Below are 18,982 nucleotides of genomic sequence, written 5' to 3'. Positions count from 1 at the left end.
GGCTCAAAATTGGAAGAAAATCGCACAGTCTATGCCCGCCTTAAGCCACCCTGGCCACCTCCTTCTCCAGACCCTTGTCAGCCTACTTCCCGCCCTCCCTCCCTCCCCTGTTTGACTTATTATGGCACAAGGATGTGGCTTCAGGGGTGTACTTACACATTTGTTCTGTTTTTTTGTTGTTTTTTGTTTTTCCTGGTCTGTTTTATTTTGTCTTTTGCTTCTTGTTTGTTAAAGCTGCAGTCCGCAGTTTTCCCTCTGTCGCCATCTCTGTTCGAAATCTACAATTGGAGTTATTCGTGGCACACTAATTCGTGGAACACTGTACAGTACGGATGAATCCATTGTTTTGAGGAGAATGTACAGCTGTGAGTCACCACGCCGGTGTGGATACTGTCATTCACAATCACAAATTCTACTTTTTGGAAGTATGACCAACATGATTTTCAACCTAAAATGTCACCTGAACAAGTAACATCCACTTTTGTTCATCTGACCAACTAACTGAAAAAGAAAAAAAAAGCACTGCAATAAATCATGCTGATTACATCTAAAGATCGATTATCATATCACGTCAAACCTGTCAGGTGGAGAACAGAGGACCCAAGCACAAAGTGCTGGTTAAGTATCTTTGGTAACTCTTTATTTGAAGGGGTGTGCATAAGACTGACATGACACTGTCATAAACATGACATAACACCTGTCATGAACATGAAGGAGTCGTTATGAATGTTTATGACTGTTGTCATTGAGTGTCATTCGGTAAATTATGACACTTTTAATGCAAAGTTGACATTGTTTAAAATGTCTTTGTTATGACAACTTGACATTAACAAAGACAAAAATGTCTTGATTATGACAACTTGACATTAACAAAGACAGAAATGTCTTTGTTATGACAACTTGACATTAACCAAGAAATCATAACTAGTCCAACGTGTTCCACTTTACTTGAGGTAAGAGGAAATATTAATGACACTGTTGTTAAAGCATTTGACAGAGTAATAACCCTTAATGACATCTTTATAACTAGTACAATGTATTACACTTTACTTGAGGACAAGTAAAATATTCATGTCACAGTTTTAATGGTGTCATGACAACCAAAGTTAAAACCAACCATAACATATGACAGGGTAATGTAATGTTAACGAAAGCTAAATAACTTCTTTAAGTTTGATATTTAGACCTGTTATGAAATATTTGTGACAGGTTGACAGGTTATGATTTCTTGGTCTTTGTTGATGTCAAGTTGTCATAACAAAGACATTTTAAACAATGTCAACTTTGCATTAAAAGTGTCATAATTTACCGAATGACACGCCAAACATTCATAAAGACAACAGTCATAAACATTCATAAAGACTCCTTCATGTTCATGACAGGTGTTCTGTAAAAGTAATGAGCCCCGTTACGGGCAAAAGGCAGTTCAACAGAAAGTCTCTTCTTGAAAGTTATTAACAAAAGAAGACCGGAAACCCAGGAACGGGCTGTAGTGGTCAGCGGGCAGAACACAAGTCAAGCGAATATGGAGCTGTTAACGAGAATAGACTTTACCATGGATGGCTCCGATGACAGAACACAGACAGGACTAGACAAGGCTGGGTAGGCAGAGGGCCCTCAGACATCAGTTTGATATGAAATAATCTCGCAAGGAAGCAGACAGATAGAAGCCTAATGCCGAGTTCAGACTGCATGATTTTAGCCACGATTTTGGCTCGCCGACAGGTTTTGAGAAATCGCCGACAAATGCCCGAAATCACAGGCAAATCGGCGCTCGTTCACGCGAGTGACAATCACGCAGTGTGAATGAACAAAGACGCGAACTGAGAGAATCACAGACGAGTCGATTCAAAATCCTGCTGTGTGAAAAGTGTTTTGACTGAAAACTACATCGGCGATCACCGGCAGCCAGTGAGAGAGCAAGATACAGAGCAGCAGGGAGTTCGGGGAGGAGTTATAGATCACATATCAACATGATATGGCATTGTTTCAACAAAAAAAGCTTCTTCTCGGTCTATTTGGACACAATAAATGGAAGAAAAATTAGTAGAAATTTGGCAGGAGCACTCGTGTCTGTTTCACCAGCTGTACCACAACCGGGTCGAAAAAAAAAGTCTCACGTGAGAACTCCGGTCTTGCACGTGTGGTGTCGCGCGTTGTTTCCTTTTCATATCTCACGCGTGTTTGTTGTGAAATGTAGTTTGCGTGCAGCGTGCTAGACAGAGTCTGTCGGCGATTTTTCTAAAGTCATGCAGTGTGAAACCTTCTGTCGCCGATCCATCGTCCAGTGTGAACACAGCAGCGACTGAATGCTGGCCAAGATAGTCATGCAGTGTGAAAAGAGCAGCGACCTGACTACTTTGAAAATCGTGCAGTCTGAAAGAGCCATAAGTAGCAAACATAATCAGAGGAAAGGGAAGGCAGGTGTGAGATGGTCAGTGCAATTGCAGGCAATAATAAGAAACAGCTGAGTAAAGAAAATGTGATCAGGTATCTTTAGGGGAAACAGGATTGGTTGACAGGAGATAGATCACACTCCTGTCCAGTTAGTAAAGTTAGTAAGGTGGTAGTAAATGCATCTTTTAGCTGGTTTGCCAACTGCCATAAAACTCCAAAAGAAGAAGACGAAGAATAGAAAAGGTGCGTGGGGAAAAGTGTGTGTGTAAATGAGTGCATATGAGGATAATTAGGAGAGAGAAAAGATGAGGAGAAAAACCTAGTTCATGACAAAACCGTGAAAATTATGCTTTGTTCTCAAATTGTAAATGTTCACAACATCAGCATTGCATGACTACATTTAAAGTCCTTCAGATGTTTATCATTTTTTTCACATGGGTCCAGTTAAAGTCTCTTTTTCCAAACTCTCGGTCCAAAGTCTTTTGCATTTTACAACGGGTGAATCTCTAGTTGTCACTGATGATTGTCTTTTGAACCTTTCTGCCTCTGTCATCAAATTAAAAAGTTTAAGTGCTGTGAGAAAAGGCTATAAATCTCCACGTCCAACATCCTCACACGCAATATAGCCTACTAGCCGAGACTCCTTCTTTATGTGTACAGATGTGATGAATTGACGCAAAGACATGTTTCAAAATTTGACATGTTTTCTCAAATTTCCTACGGAAATCCACCAGTACCACTGGAATTAAAAACATTATTACAAGCTTACCGATTTGAATCAAGCTAAGGCAAGCAGATAGTTTTGAACACTGGCTAGTTATGTACTTGCTCAAATATATTTTGGATAATTTTTAACCCCAAAAAATTACTGACTGGAGCTTTAATTGACTCGGTTCTCCTTCGTTCCTTGACTGTTTCCATAGTTACAGATTGATTATTAGAGTCCTCATTTAGGTGTACCTTGTTAGGTTCTCTCTTTGTTTGCTCTGTATATATAAGCCACCAATTTTCCAACCAATTTGTTCTTTGCAGTGTTTAATGTTTATGGGTAAGTGGTTGTTTTTCTCATAGTTATTCTCCTGTTTACGTCCACATTGAGAGTAAAAAAAGGCAATTTCTCACATCTCAGGCTATGTTTACACGGAAACGAAAAAGTGGCGTTGCGTCATCACTTTTTATTCTGCGTTTTGACGAGCGTTTTGTGTGGGAAATCCGTGTGCAAATGGTGATGCAAATGTGTGTAAAATTCAATGTAGTATGCACTTCAGGCGGCTAGGAGTGTATACTACAACAACACCAAGTCTACGCTCCTGCGAACAACCTTCACTGTCGAGCAGACTTTTGTGTTTTTACCGTTTACACGGGAACGCGACGGTGGAGCGTTTTTAAGATTTTCACTCTGGAGGGTGGTTTCACTTTTTTGCGTTTTTAGGCCTCTAAAACGCCGTCGCCGTGTAAACGAAAGGCACATCCGATAAAATATTTTTACGTTTTCACCGCGAGCGTTCTCGTGTAAACAGGGCCTCAGACATGTTAATTTTGGGATTAGTAATTCTTTATAATTTTTCACAATCTCATTTATTAATTATTATTAATTATATGATTACCTAATAAGGAACTATCTCAGTCCTAAAGTTAATCTTTTTTTCCATATTAGTTAATAGTAGCTAAAGTGTTAAAAGATTAGTTCACTTTTGAAAAAAACTTTTGCTGATAATTTACTCACCCCCATGTCATCCAAGATGTCCATGTCTTTCTTTTCTCAGTCAAAAAGAAATTAAGGTTTTTGATGAAAACATTCCAGGATTTTTCTCCATATAATGGATTTACATGGGAACCAGACGGTCCGAGGTCCAAACGACAGTTAATAACAGTTTCAGATGCAGCTTCAAATGTCTTTAAACGACACCAGACGATGAATAAGGGTCTTATCATGCGAAACAATCGGTTATTTCAAAGCTTATTCCAAAAATGTAACTTTTCTAAGGACAAATGCTAGCCTTGCTCTATTCTGTGAGGCGCGTTTGTAACGTCACGTAATACGTTATTACGTTCAAAAGGTCATGGGCGACGTAGCCGGAAGTACAGAATCAAAATCGTCTGACTCGGGGCTGTCTGCGACAGCTGAGCGAGCTCCAGGAACCAAGTCTGACTCTCCCAATGCGGGGCTATGAGGAGCACCGAGGGGCGTGTTTCCCTGATCCTCTGTAAGACCTGTGGCAACAGGGAGACTGGAGGGAATGCATAAAGCGGGCGGCTGGGCCACTCCTGGGCTAGCGCGTCCTCGCTCTGTGAGAAAAATATTGGGCAGTGAGCATTCTCCTCTGACGCTAAGAGATCCATTACTGCTCTGCCGAATATTCGCCACAGTTTCTGCACTGTTTGAACGTGCAGGGACCATTCTCCCGGAAGGATGGGGTTCCTGCACATGCGTCACTCTTAGCGAGAGCAGGTGGCTCTGGAACCAAACTTAAATGTGTTTCGTCAGCAGGAAGAAGTTCCTGTATCTGACACCACCCTGACGGTTGAGATAGGAGACTACAGCCGTATTGTAACTCCGTCTGTGAAGACAGTAACTCCGTCTGTGATTGTGCCAAAATCAGCCAGTCGTCCAAATAGTTCAAAATTCGCAGCCCCTGACTCCGCAGGGGGGCGAGCGCTGTATCCATGCACTTCATGAACGTACGGGGTGCTAAGGATAGGCCGAACGGGAGGACGGTGTATTGATAAACCTGGCCGTCGAAGGCGAAACGTAGAGAAGGCCTGAGACGGGGATTTATCTGGATCTGAAAATAGGCATCTTTCAGATCTAGAGAGATGAACCAGTCCCCCTTGCGTACATGCGCGAGGAGTTTCTTGACTGTAAGCATTTTGAACGGTCTCCTCATGAGCGCTTTGTTCAAACATCTGAGATCTAAGATCGGTCTGAGGCCGCCGTCTTTCTTGGGGAGAAAAGAAAATAACGGCCGACAGAGAGGTGTGCTAGGCATCTTTATAAAGACGCTCGCTGCTCTTTTGTGAAGTTACACAAGCAAAATACAAATGTAGGGATACGTCGCCAGATGGCGTTAGCTCACAGGATGGCTGAAGGTGGCGAAGACGGCCGGCTTCCTCAGACTCTGTCCACGCTTGCTAAGAGATGCCTTCTCGACGGCGACGCGGCTTCCTCTCTGAGATCAGCAGGTGCATATAGCCTCGCTGAATTGATGAAAATCAGAAAACAGCGGGAAACTCGCCGTTTTGGCGGGCTTTGACGCAATGAGAGCGTGTCAGCTTCTCATTGGCCGCGAGTTCAACCGAGTTCCCTCATAGGCTGTAGCAGTTCTACCTGAGCGAACCAATTAGCTGCTAGCTAGCCTTCTCATGGTCTGCTGCAGATGAACTGCGTTGACAATGGATACACAATTAAAGGATAATTTTTTTGGCTTCAACTTCTCAGAAAAGATGAATCTTTCCCGTAGAGTAAGCTAACTTACGCAATACGAGAGATTTGTGAAATCACAAATTAAACTGCACACAAATGTGTCCCTGCCTACAGGTTGAGCAGAAAGGCTGCACAATTTGACAAGTTTGTATCCAGCACTTTTGAAAATGTGAATCCGAATGCCTTCCGAATGCGTCTCTGTCCCCAGCACATTTCAAACCAAACTGACACCTGTGATACTACCTACAGCAAAACACAATATCTGCCCAAACACCACCCCTCATTCACGCAATATACACAGGAACGTAATCACTGTAATTACTATGCAAACTGGACAAATAAATCAACAGACTCTGAGTTTTTCAAGGGTTGTACGAAACCATTGCGGTCTGTACACAGTCAGCCAGAATCTTTCCGTCTCAACCACAGCTGCTCTTCTCTGCTGCTTCAGATAAGTTCTTTACTGTGCGACTCAATTCTTGGCCACTGAATCAGATGTCTCTGAGGAACCGTGTAAGAGTGTGCCACAAATCCTTGACAACCCACTTCCACTGGATAAACCTGGACTCTCCATTCTCGCTGTTCTGCTTCAGTGGCCAGATGAGCATACTGCAGTTTCTTCCTCTCATATGCCTCATCTACCACATCCTCCCATGGCACCGTTAACTCTATCAGTTTAACAATGCGTGCTGATCCAGACCACAGATCAATATGTTGTCATAGGTTAGTGGTGGCAATCTCAGGTGGAAAAATAAGTCGTTAATCAAGATCAGCCAGCATCTTCCAGTCCCTAGCAGTTTCCAGTTGTCCTGGGTGAGAATTGGTGTTAACAACTTTTCTTGGTGATTGCTTGCCTGGGCGAAGGAATATTGTCTTCTGCGTGTAATGTTTTGCTAGAACAGGCGGCAACTTATTGGTCATACTACGCTTGCCGCTTCCAATGCTAAAGCCAAACATAGCAGTACTTGGTCATGGCGCCAAGTAAACCGACCTTGGCTAAGAGCCACCTTACATCCTGTCAGAATGTGCCATAATGTGGCAGGTGATGAACACAAAGGAGAAGAGGGATCCTCTCCTACCCAGAGGTTTAGGTTCTGCAGTGATGGGAGGAGAACATGTTGACCTGATAAAGACAATGATCCCTACTCTCTTCCATTGACCAAAGGTCTTGTTCCACACTCCCCCATCTCATCCATTCCCTCTGCTTGGCCTAGAAAATGGCCTTTATACACCTCATCCTTTCCTGCTTTCGCACCTTGTTGACTACCAGCTTCCTCCTTTGAGCTGGGCCTGCCTTCCTCCATTTAGGAGGAACATACTGAGCCCAAATTCCCCTCTTCCATGCTTTACCTGTCCCACGGTATCCACAATAGAGGCAAAGGCCTCTACCACAGATTTTTTTGCTGACCACTTTCTACACGTTTTTAACACAGGTGCTGCCTCCCTTACACATTTCTAAGATCATTTCCAGTCTTACCTGATTCCTTTAATATAATGTCCCATTCTGCTGAGGCAGCGTGGAACTCTCAACGATTTCCTGATGTATGAACGTATTAACGCTTCCAGAAGAAACCTCGTAAACAGTCAGTGGCCACAGCAACCTTGGCAGTTGACCAAACTGAAAGGACCAGAGTTTTAGTTTGCCTGGTAGAGCACAGTTGTTTATGCTCTTCAACCCTTCCACTGCTTGTCGTCTAAACTTCTCCCACTCAAACTGTGTCCTTTAGATCCCCATCGTACCATCTCCCAAGACTCTTCACTGACTTCTCAGAAATTGTTGCTATTGCCTCACCATTAATGAAGAATGATTTATCTACTATCGAGATGCTCCTTGATTTATAAAATAAGTAAAATAATCAAAGTCACAAAATATCTGTTTAAAAACTTGGGACAAATGTGAAAATTTGAGAATTACATCTTACACTGTAAAAAAAGTATTGGTTTAACTTAAAAAATGAAGTAACCTGGTTGCCTTGAAACTTTAAGTTCATTGAAATTGAAAAATTGAGTTAATACAATGGAGATTGATTTAATAATCAGAAACTCAAAATGTTATGTTATCTGAACCACATACATTTTCTAAGTTCATTTGACAAAAGAAAAAATGTTGTGATAACAAATCATGTAAACATTTTTTTTTACAGAGGTTGTCATTTTCATTTTGTTTTAGATTTAAATTAATTCAAGGGGACAATTATTAAATTGACATTAAATTGATAATTATTTAAATTGACAATTATTGCACTTTTTTATTATTTATTTATTATTTACATATGAAAAGTATATTTTGGCACATATTTCAAGATATTCAGCCTTTCAATAGACTTAACAACCTCCATGTGCAAACATCCTTTTCATAGTAGACATCTGGATTGTGTGCGTCATCACCATGACTCGCTTGACCTATTGCCTGTCTGGGGTCCTATGTGAGTCCTTTCCTTTACCTACAGGGTCATTAATAAAGCTATGACTCATCAGAACAGATCATCTGCTTTTGGGACCTCATTGCACATATAAGAGAGGTTCTCTATATGGACTGCCTTACTAATTGGGATGTACAATATGCATACATTTTTTACATCTATAAAATACAAGGGCAGATCCTGTACTGAGTAAACGTTTTGCAGTGTCTGCGTTATTCCTACGAAGCCGATCTAGGGAATAACTCTTATAATATTTTGTAGATGCTCTACTTGGTAAACGTGTCTTAAAAGTATGCATACAGCGAATAGTTGTTCTTGTGCTGACAAAGCTGTATGTATCAGAAATATTTGGATCAGAGGCAGTGCAAATCAAAAGCTTTCATACATTAGGAAAAACATGGTTTTCACTTTCCTCTAATTATGTTGCTGTTTTCTTACACATGGATAATTTCCTTTAATTTGTTTTCGTACATTAGCTTCGAGTTAAAAGGAGTGTGTTCCACACCTTCGAGCTGTAAGAGCCGGTCAAACCCAGCCGAAAGTAAGAGGAAGCACTGTGTCCCTGCACTAAATATTTGCCTCCATCTTGGCTTTCATGGAACAGTGAATGAACACAGATTGTCATTTAGTTATTTTCAGAATTGTTTATGCATAATTATATAATTAAGATAAAAAAATACACAATATTGTGAATGCCAACTACCTTTTTAGTATCTTGTTTTCACTCGGGTGTTTGTGTACATATATTAGACACTTATTTATTTTTATATAAATTAAAAACTAAGGGAAGAGTCAATTTCAACTATTTCATTATTTCATTATACACACAAAAATTGGTCTACATATATCATTTAAGTTATATATGTCACTTTTATGAAAAAAAAATAATAATAATGAAATTATTTAAATATAACACATTCTCATTCTCTCTCAGAGTCCGCTTCACACACACACTTGCTTTGGGCACTTGATTCCTGACAACCCAGCACTGAGAGTGGGACACGGGGATAACTGTACAATAAGGTTTCCTTTGTTACCATTAGTTAACAGCCTATCTCTGTTTACATTGTTAACAATAATTTATATAATATATATATATATATATATATTTCAATTTAATTATATATATATATATATATATATATATATATATATATATAACCTTAAAAACTGCAGACTTTGGTCTATTTGCTTTATTCTGGAACTTGACTGCCCTCTGGAGATTTTTATAAAGTCTACACCCTCTTCATAAGGCCAATATATCCTATGCTATTTCAAAACAGCTTGATAATAAAAACAATATTGTAATTGCCAAAGACTGTATAAAAATGTCCAGTTGACCTCATGATTGAAAGTATTTTTATTTGATGAGAATATGTTACATATAAAGGCAACAGTGAGTGAAATATGAACCCACAAATAAATACAAGGGATATTTATTACAGAAGGAAGGACATTGTTAGGGTGAAGGCAGAAGGAAACTGACATTGTATTTTCCAAACATGAGTCTCCCAATGAGCTAACTGGTAAATAAACACAGAACACCTACATCTATGTACAACACATGTTCCTGTATGTTAAGCCACTGTTAAACAGAAATTCTGACATCTTTTTGTTATGTTATTCTGGTTTCTTGTGTGAACAACCGACGAACATCAACAAAAACAAACAAAATACTTTTAGACTTTTAACTTCACTATAACTATTATTCAATATATCTCAGCCTCTGTTATTTACAACAGCAATCACATTTTCTTACTGAGCCTTTGATGCATTATGCATGTATATATATATATATATATATATATACTTTTGACCCCTTTAATATACTGTTTTTGTTAAAGAAATGTTAATAAGAATAACTAACTGTATATTGCACGACTTGTGAAATGAAAGGGGTAGAAGCCATGAATTTGGGCACTTGATTTGCCTCCACTACGTAAAGAAAAGTTGGAAGTGGAAATGTGGAAAAGTTACCAAAGCCCTTGAAAGTAATAAAAATGTCTGTCTGTAAATATTTTCAACACTAGTACTGAGAGAATATAAACATGCTGTCAACTGTGCCCGATATAAAAAAGGACATTAATGTTAACTAATACTTACTTTTTTTCCAATATCATCTCACTCATTAACATAAAACTGGGCTCTTTGTAAAGGTGGAGTATGTTGAGGTCTGTGCAGGAAAGGTAAGTGGAAATAATGTATCTTAGTAAAGCTAAACAAAATGGTACCAACATTTCTCTTGATCCTATACCCATCAATCTTTGCACCCTCCCTGTACGGCCACTGGGTCAATAGGTGCTGAGGCGTTTTAGGCACTGGCAAATTAATTCCAGTCAACACTTCCAGCATGTTCATAACACATTTATCACCATCTGATTGCCACAACTGTCCAACAGGGTGCAGCACAGAAGCGTCCAAAGACAATGCGTCCATGCAATGATCCAATGGGCTGAGCTCTCCAAGGTGCTTAGCAGACTGATGCTTCAATGTAAAGCTGTGCATCAGTGGATAATGTGATTGTAGACACATCCTGTTCTACTAAATCCATGTCATGTCTCCAGCAATACTAATCTGATCTGATCTAAACAGTTTCAACATATACAGTTCATTGCCATAGCTTTAAGATGGATCTGTGGCAGAGCAGGGTCTCTTTTGGTTGGTTAATTCCATGTAAATGTCAGAGCGGAGGAATCGAGGGTACGAGTCTCTTTCCATTAGTCCAAAGATTCTGCTCTGAGCCAGGTCAAAGCAGTCTCCGCAGATGTTCTCCATGTTTCCCTTGATGTGCTCCCTTGTGTAAGAATCCAGATTAACCTTGGAAATAAAACAAGACTATGCTTAGGACACTTTTCATATTTATTTTGGATTGGTTTTCTGGGACATCTGCTCTCTGGAAGAAATTACAAATAATAATAATACTAATACAAATAAATAAGAATACACAAACAAATTCTGTTTTTGCAGAAAACAACACAGTACATCATGTCAACTGAAATGCATTATTACGTGTATATTGCACATGACAGTACAGGATGTGCATTTCTCTATAATTACTGCATGATTTCTGTAAATAGGTTACTTTTTGTGTTTAGGGTTAGACTTTTAGGTAAATGAATTTATTTAAAACAACATTAAAACAATTCATACATACGATGATGACTGGAATATGTTATACATTTCTGAATTAAAATGAATTTAGGTTTTTCTTTTAAGTCAAAATATCACAGTGATGTGAGGATCATGAAGAAAAAGTCTCTCCAGTACTAAAATGTTGAACTTTTTGTATTTTGAGTTATCAACCTCAACTAAATTTAAACTAAAACTTTTGAAAACATTTTGGTTAACTAAAACAAAGCTGAAATAAAATATAAATATTAGACAAAAAACTGAAAGAAAATTTAAATATTAGGCTGACATAAGTTTAAGTAAAAAGGGACTAAAATTAGAAGCTGGAAACAAAAAGATTCAAATTAAAATAAATTAAACCTACATAGTAATATCTAAAATTAACAATAACTAAAAGAAAATGACAAAAGCACACAGTAAAAAATAAAAAAAGGAAAAAATAAATGCAAAGTCAAAATATGAATACAAATATAAATAAATAAATGCTAAAATAGTATTTAAACTTGCAGAACTGCATTTAAAGCTCAATATGTCTCTTAAAAAGATCATTTACCCTTTTTATCTTACCTCTTTACAGGACTGTATGGAGATGTACTCAGTGAATATCTTCTTTGCTCTGGATGCCATTTTGGACAGTGATTTGATCCTCTTGAAGTCCTCACATGCCAGCCAAAAGTCTAGATTCTCTTCACTGAACTCTGTTTGCAGGAAGGAGCGGAAAACTACCAGGCCATCTGAAGAAGGGAAGAGAAAGTTACTCTGATGCTTATTAGAAAACACAGAATAATTATTACAGATTCTGGGGAAAATCTGGATTTGGATCCAGGAGCAGAGGTTAGGGGGGGGGGGGGGGGGGGTTTGACTGCGATTTCACTTTTTTCATTTTAAATAGTGTGTATTGTTGCTGTTGGTGCATGAACAGTATCTGCAAAGTTGCAGCGCTGAAAGTTCAATGTAAGCAGAGATATCATCTTTTTAAAATCAGGAAGTATAATTGCCTACAAAAGCGACTCGATTGGGACTACAGCTGGGTTATGGTACGTCACTAACCCACACATTTGCATCAACCACTCCCTCCGGAATATGCAGAAAAGGACATGCGCATATTTCAACAGCTCCAGCTCGTCGAGTGAGTTGTTCATCCAGCTGTCAGGTCTTCTGTATTCGAACTTCCCACAGACGCTGTACTTCGTCAATGGATACAATTTATGGTTGATTATGTTCCTGAAAATGACGATCATAATCTAGCTCTCTGTGCTGCGCATTTTACGGAAGACAGCTTCCAGAATCTCCACGAGTTCAACACCGGATTTAAAAAGAAACTGTTACTAAAACGTGAAGCAGTTTCAACTTTAAAACCAGAGGCAGCAGTTGTTGGGCCACAACCTGTAAGTAGGCTAAGACCTAATCATTTTAAATGTATTTTCATGAATATTTCCAGACGTAGCCTTGTGTTTTATTTTTTTCAAATGCCAGTGCTGGCTTTATAGCCACTATAGGGTACTAGTTATGCTATTGTGTCTATGACAAACGCGTACAAACATTATGGACCTGAATTTTGTATAAGTACTAACTTATTTTTCATGTATATATGCTTTATGACGTTATTTTCGATTTGATCAAGAACGTAAACTAATGCCAACGCTGTTTGTGTTTAACATTAGTAGCCAGTCAGTTGCTATTGTTGCCAGTCAGATGCTATTGTGTAAAACAAACGTGCATAAAGTTAAAAAATGTAGCAAATTATCATTCAGAAACATTTAGTAAGAGCCGTGTGTGGTGAGGTTCTGTGTACTCTCTTCATCGCCGCTTTCTCGGTCTGATTCTGCCTCAAACTGATACTGCAGTTCGACACATATTTACATCTGGACCGGAGCTCACGTTTCGCCCGTAAAGGTAATGGGCGTTAACCTTCCGGACAACGTGAGCGACAGTTTAGCCAATCACAACACACCGGCCCAAACAAACCAATCTGAGCCCACTACGTGTTTCTGAGGGAGCGGTTTCATAGAATCAGGAAGTCAACCGCTCGTTCAGGGGACAGAGGAGAGCGCGGCTGACAATAAAGGTGAAGTTCATGAAAAATAAGACTTTTTAAAAAAGAAAAACCACGAATACATGTTATATTGCACCCCATAAACACAATCATGCAAAGAAAGAAAGCAGTCAACCCCCCCTTTAAACAACATGGCTTAAAATAGCAGTGACAGCTGCTGAAGTGCAGAGATCAACACAGCTGTCATATCAAATGTGACATATCTTACATTTGTGAGAAAGCAGCGCATCGAGCGACTCTGCCCATTTGAGAGCTTCCTCTGGAGTCGGTCTGTGGATGAGCAGACAGAGTGGTCAACAAAGCCATGACTCGCACTAATGATCCATTCAGATAATTGTAGCACACAAAATAGGCCATCTATTCAAAAACTCCAAAACGTCACTGTTGTTTTGATTGTTCGCAACACTTTTACATCAAAGCCTAGCCTATTCACCCATTCAATGTTTCTGAATGACTGTCTCGATGCATTAACTATCACATGGACTCACTTGTCTGACTTGAAGACTTTCTCAAGCTTGTTGGCTGGATTGCTTATATGTCTGTCGTTGGTCTTCTTCCGCAGAAAAGTCAGGCGGTTTTTCATGTCTTTGGCCCTGAGTGACAAGACAAAAGGCCATCGCATCAGGTGATTTATTAGCTAACTGTTCACTCAAGTACTTCTGGGAGGAAATGTGTTCCAGTTACAGTCGTAAGCTTTATTGTAGGAGGAACATGGATAGTAAAAGCATAAATAATGCTTTCCTCCAGTGAACCTGAGAATGGAAAACATTACATTCATATCTATTAAACTAGAACACCTAAATAGTCCATAGCTGAATTCACTTAAAAAAGAAATAATATTTTGCATAAAGAATAAGCCTATTTGTAAGATTTTTTGCTCAATACTGAAATGCAAAATGACTTGGTTGGTATAACCTAACAACATAACCCTTTTAAATCTTATGGTACCACATCAATCACCTAATAAAACATTAGAATGAGATTTGCTTCCTATTACAATAGGGAAGACAATGGACCAAGGGAGGTTTAAATCTGCACAGTTGTCATGAAAATAATGTTACCCTGCAAAAATGCAATGGTGCAACAAATAGGCAATTTTCATTATTGCAAAGTAAAAAATAACTTTTTTTTTTTTTAGGGTGAAATATGTCCTCAACATTACTTTACAGTTTTATGAGATTTCATCAATAAAACTGCAAATGAAGTAGAAGAAAGAAAGTTGCTTGACTTACAGATTCTTAGATTTCTTCTTTTTGACACCAGTTTTTCCCATGTCACATTTACAGTTTGGTTTGCCACAAACCTGTGGAAGATTAACAAAAGGTCATATCTTTAATTAATTAAGTATCAAATTAATGATGTTTAAGTGTAAATCATCATTGACACTGTTGAAGTTACATAAGTAATGCAAGTTATGTAATCAGATAAGGTTTATGCATTAGCACGCATTGTGTACTATATTGCAATTAATATGCAAAAAAGATTTTTACGTGCATATAATATGCAGTTTTCGCATTTCATTTGAGTGTAATACACACACACCCCACACCACTACTAAATCGACCCTAACCAACCCATGCATATCCTATGCACATAAAAACTCATTTTCGCGTATAAATTGCACGATAAATACACTGTGTGCTATAAGGACGCATTTAGAGTGATTGGGTTGATTTATTAGATGCGCTTCAGTTCACGCGCCGGCACCTCTGTTTGCTAATTATATTATCTACTATATTTGCTTCTTGTTTATTAATCCAGTCAGTTTGTTTATTAAAAACATTGATTAAAATGAAGATACAATTTATACTAAACGAAATTCACTCAAAACAAAACTTAATAAGTGGTCAGAATTATGTCTGACCCATTCCAAATATTTTCCGATATATGGTGACTCAATCACTGATGGACCCAAGAGCGTGCATTTCGACATTTGCAGTAAAAACTTGAAATATAAATTCTCAGAAAATGCATATAATACCAATATATTGAAACATCTGTTTATATACTCCATTAATAAAGGAGTCCAGATATAGGTAAAATATCGTTCCACGTGCATTTTCCATTTAATATGATGAAGGAAATAGACATGCATGAGTGACACAAAAAAAGGAACTCATAAATCATGAAATTTTACAAATCCACCATCTCTTCATTTTTATTAAAAATCTTTAACTTTTAGGTATAGCTAAATATTTTTCAGTAATTCTGTCAATTACACTAAGGTTATAGATTTCATTGAAGGTAAATTGGAGCGGCCACACTGAGCTGTGCGTAAATCCCACAAACATAAAGTGAACGAGAGGCTGTCCGGTACTGTCTGAATTGGTTAACTCTGTGGCGATACATGTGCAAAACAGATTTAACTAATCATAAAGTCAATCAGGATACATAACACAGCCTACTATAGGCCTACACTAAAAAAGGCTATCCTGAGGAGGTGCCTGACTCGAGTATGCAAATCATAGTGGGCATAAAATGACCTGACTCTACTGTATAAGTCAATCGGAAAGAGTCAATGCATGTTAACCTGGAGCCACTCCCTAAGCTTTAATTTCTCTAATAGCAATAGAAATGTTCAGCTTTAATGCTCAATTGTAAGGGAAGTCTTGGCCTTACTCATAGACCAGGTAAAAACCTAAAAGCCCAAAGAGTAAGGTTGTGATGCTAGCTATGTCAGTATATTGATAAAGCCCCCAAGCTACTGCTTGCCTTCTTAACTACAAGCTCAAAATACACAAGGAGCATAGTGGAAAGGCTCTTACCACCTTAACCCTTGAGGAAACTGCAGGGGTGCTAAAGATCTACAGTAGAGCAATAGGGGAGAGAGCTCAATAGTGGAGAGAGCCAGTGCTGTTAATAACAAGCCGGGAAGCCACCTATCTTACCAGGTCCCCAAAGCCTAGGTCGACCAGAGTCATGACTATTGGGTTAAGTCACCTTTTAGTGCTTTATACTACTCAGATTGTTTCAAAGCAGCTTTACATGGATATCACTAACTATATCATAAATAATGATTCAATGAAGCAAAACAGAACCATCCTCCATGGAAACAGAACTGATCCAAGAACTTAAGCATACCACCTGGTATGGGCTCTGCACGGCGGTATTTCCGGTGAAGGTCTAATGCTGCGTTCACGTGCTATGGAAAATAGGATATTTTCCACTTGTGAACTGGTATTTACCAGTGTGTTGCGTTCAAGTGCTTTTGTTGTCGTAATGTGGTAAAAAGATGGAGATCGAGACCTGTTATTTAGCTAAAACTATTTCAGATTGCTTAAGTCATCTGCTACAGCAAGAAAATTATTTATCAAAACTAAAAAGGTAAATAATATGCTGTATATTTTCTAGATCATGAATAGTATATAATTTTTTTACCATTCACGACTCTCGTGGTGCTCACCGCCATTTTGAAATGGTCAAAGGTTATCTCATCTCGGCAACTCGTCCATCAAAATATTCTACGAGTTGGTAAATACCACATGAGGGGGTGTTCATGTGCATTTTCCACGTCGGCTTTTGGTATTTATCATAATTGCCATAGCACATGAACGCAGCATAAGTATGCTCGATAACTTCCACCGATCGTAGTCCAATGCAATACCGAGAATTTATATTGAATTTTATACACCATGGTTATAGTAAAGAAGCGTTAGTCACAAAAACAGACACCCCTCGTTTTGTTTATGCTTCTTTTTAAAATTATATTAATTAAACATAATTACATATAAAATTACATCTAAACGTACGAAAGTTTCGTTTCAAAGACGGGAGGACAGTAAATTTTGAAGACTCTGCCATAATCCCGTTTTCCTCGGTTTTCCTCCTCTTTAATCTCCCCAACCGGAAACTGACGAGCATCCTTGCGTCAAATGCGGAACTTATGCGTGCAATATAGCCCATTACTGCAACACAGGCATGATGTGCAGAGCACCACTGCCCAGGCCTACTACTGCACAAGCCTTCTCCACAAGCAGTGGTTTGGCACGGCTTTCAAGGCAAGGCATGAGCCTTAAGTGAAGATCCTTCCTCCACAGTGAGGAACCACTTCTATCTTCTAATGATTTGAATAGACTGCCATTGGCCAATAGATTGGCATGTTTACTACACGTGTTCAGACACCGGTCATGCTGAGGGAGTTCCCCAATAGCGTCAACTCCAGGCGCCGCTTCCAAGTTCCACTTTGAAAGGTAACTGCATTGATATGTTAAATAACAAATATTAGGGGGGGGGGGGGATCTCGATTCTAACGTTTTGAATCGATTTATAAAGTTAATAAATCAAAATATTCTAAACGTCTGTTAATGTAATGCTGAAGGAACAAAGAATTTTCTTGAAACGGGGGTAAAATTAATCTTAATTGATAATAACAATTCCATATCAGTATTTTAACGTATAGAAATAGCCTTAAATAATGTATAATTCCCAGCACATATCAAGCTTTTTTGCACTTTTTACACACGAGAAGCGCATTCATCGAGGACAAGCCGTGGTAACAAACAATACCTGCTTGTAAAAGTGAATGAACATATCACATATCTCAGTCTAAATTACTAAATGTTGAGAATGCAACAGAATTTTTCTAACTCCAAAAGTTCAGCCACTTATCAGAACCAGCTGATAATCACACATTTTGAAGATGAAAAAGACCTGTGCATGCTCACTCCATAAAACAAGAATATGAAAGGCTGAGCAGCCCCTCTGTCTTCACTGTGCTTGAGTAAAATAATAATGTGGTTACAAGGTGTGTACAATTTAAACTACCTTATTAAATAACTGCACTAACAGAAGCTACTATTCAGTTTGCATACTGCAGCTCTCCTTCTAATCTCTTGTGAACTCTTTCCTCTCTTCATTTAAGCTCAAGGTGAAGGGTTGTCAGATATCACAAAAAAAAAGCAAGACAAGTCCATTTAAATAATAACAATAATAACATGGCAAAACTGTACCAGGGAAACAAATATAAACTGTATTACAAATATTACCAATATCCTTATGTTTAGAAAATATAAATTGATTGATAAAAAAGTAAAACAATAGTAAAACTATATAAATATAAATTGATTGATAAAAAAAGTAAAACAAAAAGTAAAACTATATATTTCTTATATATATATATATATATATATATATATATATATATATATATATATGAAGAGTTCAGATGCAAAAGCCTCTAAGTGCCATTTGAAATTTTCTTCTAGAATGATAATTTTTATCAAGCTTGTATATTTAAGTTCAGTGATTTCACTTAAATGGCAATGATAATTACCTATTAATTGTTATTTAAGTGAAATTACTGAACTTAAATATACAAGTTTGATAAAAATCATAATTAAAGAAGAAAATTTCAAATGGCATTTAGAGGCTTTTGCATCTGAACTCTTCATATATATATATATATATATATATATTAAACAATACTAAAACAATATATATATATATATATATATATATATATATATATATATATATATATATATATATTTCTTTTATATACATATATATATATATATATATATATATATATATATATATATATAAGGAGGGGAG

The 18,982-nt window shown here is 37.9% G+C and overlaps 1 protein-coding gene across 5 annotated transcripts in view; it reads right to left on the bottom strand.

The window, feature by feature from the left end:
* Nucleotides 1-9,586: 9,586 nt before the first annotated feature.
* The window catches only part of rgs3b (regulator of G protein signaling 3b), a 76,232-nt gene continuing 66,836 nt past the window's right edge, over nucleotides 9,587-18,982 (bottom strand). For all 5 annotated transcript variants that reach the window (XM_039661995.2, XM_089130017.1, XM_039661994.2 and 2 more), the window contains 5 exons: nucleotides 14,662-14,732; nucleotides 13,918-14,022; nucleotides 13,638-13,699; nucleotides 11,941-12,107; nucleotides 9,587-11,061 (listed from right to left, as the gene is read on the bottom strand). In XM_039661995.2, the coding sequence (XP_039517929.2) occupies nucleotides 10,867-11,061; nucleotides 11,941-12,107; nucleotides 13,638-13,699; nucleotides 13,918-14,022; nucleotides 14,662-14,732 (600 nt within the window). In that variant the 3' untranslated portion in view covers nucleotides 9,587-10,866. The remainder of the gene's footprint in view (nucleotides 11,062-11,940; nucleotides 12,108-13,637; nucleotides 13,700-13,917; nucleotides 14,023-14,661; nucleotides 14,733-18,982) is intronic.

Source organism: Pimephales promelas, chromosome 4, assembly GCF_988280905.1.
Source record: "Pimephales promelas chromosome 4, fPimPro1.hap1.1, whole genome shotgun sequence".
Classification (NCBI taxonomy): Eukaryota; Metazoa; Chordata; class Actinopteri; order Cypriniformes; family Leuciscidae; genus Pimephales; species Pimephales promelas.
The sequence above is the reverse complement of the archived record's forward strand: the minus strand, read 5'-3'. Positions and strand labels throughout refer to the sequence as shown.